Source organism: Myotis myotis, unplaced genomic scaffold (genome assembly GCF_014108235.1).
Source record: "Myotis myotis isolate mMyoMyo1 unplaced genomic scaffold, mMyoMyo1.p scaffold_m19_p_17, whole genome shotgun sequence".
Taxonomy (NCBI): domain Eukaryota; kingdom Metazoa; phylum Chordata; class Mammalia; order Chiroptera; family Vespertilionidae; genus Myotis; species Myotis myotis.
Genome location: NW_023416321.1, coordinates 7,443,039 through 7,452,163, shown reverse-complemented (window position 1 = coordinate 7,452,163; position 9,125 = coordinate 7,443,039). Strand labels below are relative to the sequence as shown.

At 45.3% G+C, this 9,125-nt stretch overlaps 1 protein-coding gene across 1 annotated transcript; it reads right to left on the bottom strand.

Moving 5' to 3' along the window:
- Nucleotides 1-5,235: 5,235 nt before the first annotated feature.
- LOC118671389 (keratin-associated protein 5-4-like) lies at nucleotides 5,236-5,631 on the bottom strand. The gene has a single exon (XM_036339525.1). It carries the CDS (start codon nucleotides 5,629-5,631, stop codon nucleotides 5,236-5,238), a length of 396 nt encoding a protein of 131 aa, XP_036195418.1.
- Between the last annotated feature and the right edge of the window lie 3,494 nt (nucleotides 5,632-9,125).

Genomic DNA, 9,125 nt, shown 5'->3' with positions numbered 1-9,125 from the left:
CTACGTGCCCGTTGCTTATTTCTCAGGTCCCAACTTACTTCTCTTACTAGATCTGATCAGAACGACAAAATTGCCTTGAAGTGGGGAATGTAAAATGTTCTGTCAGGAAATGACTTCATTTCCTTTTTATTTCTAGTCTATAGGGAACTCGAGAAAGAGGCCATCCAAAAATTTTAGTTCCTTGTAAGCGAAGAAGAGTTAGTTCTCTTTTGATGAGCCTTTTCCTGGAGAGGACACTGTATACTCCCGAATTTGGATGCCCATGATGTGTGAGTGGCGGACAGGACCTGAGACAGGATAGGATCCTGCATCCAGGAGAGCTCTAAACTGCAGGCCTTACTGCACTACCATGTATCTGAGGTGGGGACACTGATGTGGGGAGAAGTTGTAAATAGGTGTTATGTGCATATGCATACAGGAGAATATCATTCCACTGTCAGAGGACACTCAAATTAACATCTTGCCGGTGCTCAGTCCAGGCCTTTTCTGATTGTGTTGAGATAGACACTTAAGTGCCATTGAGCAGTAAAGCAAAAGATACAGTCCTTGGGTCTGAGTCTGTCCAAATCAGCTTTCTAACATGACTATATGAAATGTTTCTCATGTGAGGAGTGGAGATAATTATTTGGGGGGATTATATGAAGCTCAGAATGAATTATGCATATGACGTGCAACATGTAAGGTAGTGCTGGTGTAAATCCATCCACGAGGATGCTGTAAATAAAACCAAACGCAATATGGAATGCAAAGAATTATTAAGAAATAGAGGTACAACTTCCCGTAACCAGGAAGCCAAGTCCAAGTGACTGTGGAAGAAGAAAGCAGGATTACAGGAACTAGGAGTGCGTGGGAAAAGAAAACAGGATTGAGAAGATTTTCAGCAGTTGTAGAAAACCTATGTAACAGTTACAAGAATTCCCTTTTCTAAGTTACACAGAGGGAAAGGATGAAGACCTGGACTACGGAGTCAAAGCAGAGACCATAGCTCCATATTGAGGATGCACGAAGCTGACACATGTTCCATACACACGGGAGGAAGAGGATTGGGGACGTCCTCTGCTCTCCATCCAGCTGATTCAGTGGCTTGTATCGGGCACACGAGTCACAGAAATTTAGGTACAGCATGCTCGTTGTCAGCCAAGTCAAGGAAATGCATTTGTTTCCAATATGGCGGTTCAGTTAACTGATGGTTTATGAAGATGGTGGTTCTTTGACAAAGTGATCATCAGCAGCAAGGCTGACAGCAGCCGGACACACAGCAAGGGCGGCAGCAGCAGGTAGGCCGGCAGCAGGTGGTTTTACAGCAGGTGGTCTGACACCATTTTGGACAGCAGCAAGGCTGGCAGCAGCTGGATCCACAGCATGGGTTGCAGCAAGGCTGGCAGCAGCTGGATCCACAGCATGGGCGGCAGCATGGCTGGCAGCAGCTGGACACACAGCATGGGCGGCAACAAGGCTTGCAGCAGCTAGACACACAGCATGGGCGGCAGCAAGGCTGGCAGCAGCTGGACACACAGCATGGGCGGCAGCAAGGCTGGCAGCAGCTGGACACACAGCATGGGCGGCAGCAAGGCTGGCAGCAGCTGGACACACAGCATGGGCGGCAGCAACAGCTGGATCCACAACAGTTGGACCCAGAGCAGCTGGGCTGGCAGCAAGGGGAGCAGCACATGGTGTCAGGTGTAGAAGGTGAGTTTCTGTTCAGAGGTGAGTTTGTCAGATTCTGAGGACTTCTTCCGTTCTGGGGTTTTTATACACTGGGCCCCCAATGTTGGCACCAATCAGTAAGACTTTCCTTGTTTTTGTTTATGTTGTTTTGGTAACCACAGGGAAATATGCAAAGATGAGGTTGTTTCCTACCTGATATGAATGTTTAGAAAGTGTTTAATGTGTTCCTTAATTGAGAATAAGTCATAGAAACGTTTTTAGATAAAAGGAAGGTAGTCCCATCATCAGGATGGTTCCTGCTTTGATCACATTCTGGTCATATGGTAGAGTCCCTTGTGACTTCTTGAGAGTCAGTATCCATGTTTTGTGTATTCAGCTTTACTTAGTTTTGGAAGTATCCCTGTTTAAACGACATAATGCTGGTATGTTCATGGTTTAGATTGACACCATGCCTGAGTCCAAGTCTGTTTGCCCACAAAAGCCTGATTCAAGACTGTGACAGGAATCTCTCTCTGCAGCAACCCACGCCACCTGTGTATCCAGGTTGGATCACAGACACTTGGGTAGAGGATGTTTGATCTCTTCCATATGCACAGCAGGACCAAAGCAGGTTGGTGGAAGCAGAAGCTGGGAATGAGAAGGCATCAATCATTTCACTTCCTGGGTAACTAGAGTCCTGATTGCCCAGGACAGGAGGGTTTCTCAGGATGCAGGATTCCCCAGAGGTGTGACTGGGGCAGTTTGGGTAAAACAGGATTTGTTGGTGACTCCAGTCCTAACCTTGTTAACCAGGAGATCGGTGACCTCATGTCAGTTACTATATAATTACCATGTTTTCTTTTTCTTTCTTTCTCATATTCTTTGATCCCTTCTCTTATTCCTTCCTTTTTCTTTTATCTTCTCTCTCCCTTTTCTTCCTTCTCTACCCCCTCCTTCCTTCCTTTTTCTTCTCCCTCTCTTCTTCCTCCTCCTTTTTTCTTCTTCTCTCTCTCTCCCTCACCTGTTCCTCCCCCTCATCCTCTCTACCTTCTACATCTCCTTCTTCACCAGCACTCCCTCTTCTTCTTACTCTGTCCTCTTTTCTAGAAAGTGTGAGTTTACACTGAATAATACAATACTGCATGCTAGTGGAGAAAATCATAGATTGTAGATGGGTTTTTGAAGTCCCAGCACATGGATCTTGAATCTTTGTGTGTTCAGGCCCATTTCTGCCAGTAGACTGCATCTCTGTGCCTCAGGGCTGTTCTCTTTTTTTAAAAATATATTTTATTGATTTTTGACAGAGAGGGAGGGAGACGGTGAGAGATAGAGAGTTAGAAACATCGATTCAGCTGCTTCCTGCACAGTCCCTATTGGGGAGGTGCCCGCAACCAAGGTACATGCCCTTAATAGGATTCATCCCTGGGACCCTTCAGTCCGCAGGCTGAAGCTCTATCCACTGAGCCAAACCGGTTAGGGCTCAGGGCTGTTTTCTTGCCACTACAGAAGTCATGCTGCCTGTGTTTGTCCCAACCACTGCTTCTGGAGACGGTTATAAGGAGGCGGCTCCCAAATTGTTCAGTTGGGTTATCCTAAAGTGTGTGCTTGCATCGTTTCTGATATTTCTTCTTAGGCATAAGGTGCATTGGCCACAAGATACTGGCTTAATGTGCCCCTTTCTGGCATCAAGTCCACACTCCCCAACCAGTGAGACCTGCAGTAACCAAGTCCACCCCATGCACTTGAATCTTTTCTTCAGAGTGCCTTCTGGGAGAAACCAAACTATGACATGTCTTTACCTCCTCAGTCTCAATATCCTCATCTGTACAATGGAACATTTATAACAGCATTGAAAACTTCTTCAAGAATTCAAGATATGTAGATGAAGCACTGAGGGCATACCCAGCAAATAGTAAGTCACTCAGAACATGTTAGTTTCTCATTTTAATCACCCAAACACCCATCACGGACCAGCAGTCAGTAAGTTTGGTCTTGGAAGTCTCTTCTGAGCATCCCCGATGCACAGTCTCAGAAGGGAGCACGAGTCCCGGATACCAGCTTAGTGAGCTCATCAGAGGCACCAATACTGCTCCCAAGGAGGTGATCCAGGTTCCAGACTCTTCTACTTCTCTGAGACCCAGTCTCAAGCCTTACCTCAATGCATGTTCAGGCAGCATTGTTAGTTCAGGACCACAGGGCAGCCTCTGTCCAGCATGACTAGGGGGAGTGCTCAGGCTCCTCGACTTTTCATTTTTCTCACAATATTTCAATTCCCGTGGCACACAGGTTTTTATTTCTGTAAAGTGCTTCAGTATTGACTCACAATACACAGGAGATGGTTCTGTTTCCATAGGAGGTTCAGGTTTTATGAATTCCTCACAGTCATGCGTGCCCATTGCTTATTTCTCAGGTCCCTACTAAGTTCTCTTGCTAAGATTCTGATCAAGATGACAAATTGCCTTAAAGTTGGGGAATGTAAAATGAAGTGCAGGAAATCACTTCATTCCCTCTTATTCTAGTCTATAGGTAACTTGGGATTGAGGCCATCCAAGAATATAATTTCTTTGAAAGCAAAGAAGAGTTAGTTCTCTTTAGATGAGCCTCTTCCTGGTGAGGACACTGTATACTCCCGAATATTGGATGCCCATGATGCAAGAGTGGCTGGACAGAACCTGAGACAGGAAAGAATCCTGCATCCAGGAGGGCTCTAAACTGCAGGCCTTGCTGCCCTACCATGAAGCTGAGTTGGGGACACTGATGTGGGGAGAACGTTGTAAATAGGTGTTATGTGCATATGCATACAGGAGAATATCACTTCCACTGTCAGGGACACTCAAATTAAATCTTGCCGGTGCTCAGTCCAGGCCTTTTCTGATTTGTGTTGAGATAGACACTTAAGTGCCATTGAGCAGTAAAGCAAAAGATACAGTCTTGGGTCTGAGTCTGTCCAAATCAGTTTTCTAACATGACCATGTAAAATGTTCTCATGTGAGGAATGGAGATAATTATTTTGGGTGGACTATATGAAGCTCAGAATGGATCATGCATATGATGTGCAAAAGGTGTGCAAATCCTTACATCAGGATTTATAATCAAACCAAACACAATGTGGAATGAACAGACTTTATTAAGAAATAGAGGTACAACTTTCTGTTTCTTGGGAACCAATTCAGAGTGACTGTGGGAGAAGAAAGCAAGATTACAGGAACTAGGAGTGCATGGGAAAAGAAAACAGGATTGAGAAGATTTTCAGCAGTGGCAGAAAACCTACGTAACAGTTACAAGAATTCCCTTTTCTAAGTAACACAGAGGATGGAGACCTGGACTACGGAGTCAAAGCAGAGACCATAGCTCCATATCGAGGTTGCACTAAGCTAACACATGTTCTACATACGCGGGAGGAAGAGGATTGGGGACGTCCTCTGCTCTCCATCCAGCTGATTCAGAGGCTTGTATCGGGCACACAGGTCACAGAAATTAAGGTACCGCATGCTGGTTGTCAGCCAAGTCAAGGAAATGCATTTGTTTGCAAAATGGCAGGTTAGTTAACTGATGGTTTATGAAGATGGTGGTTCTTTGACAAGGTAATCAGCAGCAGCAAGGCTGACAGCAGCTGGACACACAGCAAGGACGGCAGCAGCAGGTAGGCCGGCAGCAGGTGGTTTTACAGCAGGTAGTCTGACACCATTTTGGACAGCAGCAAGGCTGGCAGCAGCTGGATCCACAGCATGGGTTGCAGCAAGGCTGGCAGCAGCTGGATCCACAGCATGGGTTGCAACAAGGCTGGCTGCAGCTAGACACACAGCATGGGCTGCAGCAAGGCTGGCAGCAGCTGGACACACAGCATGGGCGGCAGCAAGGCTGGCAGCAGCTGGACCCACAGCATGGGCGGCAGCAAGTCTGGCAGCAGCTGGACACACAGCATGGGCGGCAGCAACTGCTGGACCCACAGCATGGTTGCTGGCAGCAAGGGGAGCAGCACATGGTGTCAGGTGTAGAAGGTGAGTTTCTGTTCAGAGGTGAGTTTGTCAGATTCTGAGGACTTCTTCTTCTCTGTGGTTTTATACACTGGGCCCCCAATGTTGGGACCAATCAGTAAGACTTTCCTTTTTTTTGTTTATGTTGTTTTGGTAACCACAGGGAAACAGGCAAAGATGATGTTGTTTCCTACCTGATATGAATGTTTAGAAAGTAAGTGTTTAATGTGTTCCTTAATTGAGAATAAGTCATAGAAACGTTTTCAGATAAAAGGAAGGTGGTCCCATCATCAGGATGGTTCCTGCTTATATCATATTCTGGTCATATGACAACGTCCCTCCTGGCCTAATGAGGGTTAGTACATGTGTTTTTTGTATTCAGCTTTACTTAGTTTTGAAAGTGTCCCTGTTTAAACAATGTGATGCTGGTACATTCATGGGGTTAAATTGACACCATGCCTGAGTCCAAGTCTGTTTGCCCACAAAAGCCTGATTCAAGACTGACAGGAATCTCTGGAGCAACCCACCTGTATATCCAGGTTGGATCACAGACACTTGGGTAGAGGATGTTTGGCATAATCTCTTCCATATGCACAGCAGAACCAAGCAGGTGGGTGGAAGCAGAAGCTGGGAATGAGAAGGAATCAATCATTTCACTTCCTGGGTGACCAAGATTCCAGGACTAAAGGGTTTCCTAGGATGCGGAACTCCCCAGGGTAGTGACTGGTGCAGTTTGGGCAAACCAGGATGAGTTGGTGACTCCAGTCCTAACCTTGTTAACCATAGATTCGGTGACCTCTTGTCAGTTACTATACAATTCCTGTGTTTTCTTTTTCTTTCTTTCTCATTTTCTTTGATCCCTTCTTTTCTTCCTCTCTTTTTTTTTCTACTGCTCTCTCCCTTTTCCTCCTTCTCTACCTCGTCCTTTTTTCCTTTTCTCTTCCTTCTCTTCTTCCTCCTCCTCCCCCTCATTTTTCTTCTTCTCCCTCTCTCCTTCATCTGTTTCTACCCCCATTTTCTCCACCTTCTACATCTCCTTCTTTACCAGCACTACCATTTCTTCTTACTCCGTCCTCTTCTTCTCGAACGTGTGAATTTACACTGAATAACACAATTAGCCTGCTAGTGGAGAAAATCATAGAGTGTACATTAGTTATTGAATTCCCAGTGCATGGATCCGAGTTTTTAGTGTGTTCATGCCAATTTCTGCCTCAGGGCTGCTTTCTTGCATCCACAGAAGCCATGCTGCCTGTGTGTGTCCCAACCACTGCTTCTGGAGAGGATTATAAGAACGCGCCTTCAAATTGCTCAGTTGGGAATTCCTCAAGTGTGTGCTTACATCATTTCTGTTATTTTCTCTTAGGCATAAGCTGCAGTTGGCCACAATGATACTGGCTTATATGCCCCTTTCCTGTATCATGTCCACACTCCCCAACCAGTGACACCTGTGCTTTCCAAGTCCACTCCATGCACGTGAATCTTTTCTTCAGAGTGCCTTCTGAGAGAAACCAAACTATGACATTTCTTTACCTCCTCAGTCTCAATATCCTCATCTAAAATGGAAACATTTATACCTGCACTGAAACTTTCTTCAACAATTAAAGATATGTAGCTGAAGCACTGAGGGCATACCCAGCAAATAGTAAGTCCCCCAGAACATGCTAGTTCAGGGGTGGGCAAACTTTTTGACTCGAGGGCCACAATGGGTTCTTAAACTGGACCAGAGGGCCGGAAGAGAAGCATGGATGGAGTTTTTGGTGGACTAATATAAATTCAAAGTAAACATCATCACATAAAAGGGTACAGTCTTTTTTTTTTTTTAGTTTTATTCATTTCATAAGGGCCGGATCCGGCCTGCAGGCCGTAGTTTGCCCACGGCTGTGCTAGTTTCTCATTTTAATCACCCAAACACCCATCAAGGACCAGCAGTCCATAAGTTTGGTCTTGGAAGCCTCTTCTGAGCATCCCCGATGCACAGTCTCAGGAAGGAGCACGAGTCCCGGATACCAGCTTAGTGAGCTCATCAGAGGCACCACTACTGCTCCCAAGGAGGTGATCCAGGTTCCAGACTCTTCTACTTCTCTGAGACCCAGTCTCAAGCCTTACCTCAATGCATGTTCAGGCAGCATTGTTAGTTCAGGGCCACAGAGCAGCCTCTGTCCAGCATGACTCTGGGGAGTGCTCAGGCACTTCAACTTTTCATCTTTCTCACATTATTTCAATTATCCTGGGACACAGGTTTTTATTTCTCTCAAATGCTTCAGAGTTGACTCACAATTCAAAGGAGATGGTTCTGTTTCCATAGGAGGTTCAGGTTTTATGAATTCCTCAAAGTCATACATGCCCGTTGCTTATTTCTCAGGTCCCAACTTACTTCTCTTGCTAATATTTTGATCAGAATGACAAATTCCCTTGAAGTTGGGGAATTTAAAATGTTCTGCAGGAAATGGCTTCATTCCCTTTTGTTTTATTCTATAGGTAACTCAGAGGATGAGGTTATCCAAGAATTTTTATTTACGTGAAAGCGAAGAACAAATCTCTTTGGAGGAGCCTCTGCCTCATGAGGACACACTGGATATTCCCAAATATTGGATACCCATAAAAGTGTGAGTGGCTGGACAGCTCTTGAGACAGGAAAGGATCCTTCATGCAGGAGAGCTCTGAACTGCAGGCCTTGCTGCCCTACTGTGTAGCTGAGCTGTGGACACTGACTTGGGGAGAACGTTGTAAATAGGTGTTATGTGCATATGCATACAGGAGAATATCACTTCTACTGTCAGAGACACTCAAATTAACATCATGCTGGTGCTCAGTCCAGGCCTTTCTCTGATTTGTCTTGAGATAGACACTTAAGTGCCATTGAGCAGTAAAGCAAAAGATACAGTCCTGGGTCTGAGTCTGTCCAAATCAGCTATCTTACATGACCAAGTGAGATGTTCTCATATGAAGAATGGAGATAATTATTTTGGGTGGACTATATGAAGCTCAGAATGGATCATGCATATGATGTGCAAAAGGTGTGCAAATCCTTACATCTGGATTTATAATAAAACCAAACACAATGTGGAATGAACAGACTGTATTAAGAAATAGAGGTACAACTTCCCGTAACCAGGAAGCCAACTCAGAGTGACTGTGGAAGAAGAAAGCAGGATTACAGGAAGTAGAAGTGCATGGGAAAAGAAAACAGGATTGAGAAGATTTTCAGCAGTTGCAGAAAACCTATGTAACAGTTACAAGAATTCCTTTTTCTAAGTTACACAGAGGGAGAGGGTGAAGACCTTGACTACAGAGTCAGAGCAGAGACCGTAGCTCCATATTGAGGATGCTCAAAGCTGACACATGATCCACCAACCCGGGAGGAAGAGGATTGGGGACGTCCTCTGCTCTCCATCCAGCTGATTCATAAGTTTGTATCAGGCAAATGAGTCACAGAAGTTAAAGTAGAGCATGCGGGTTATCAGCCAGGCCTAGGAACTGAATTTTTCCCCAAATGGGAAG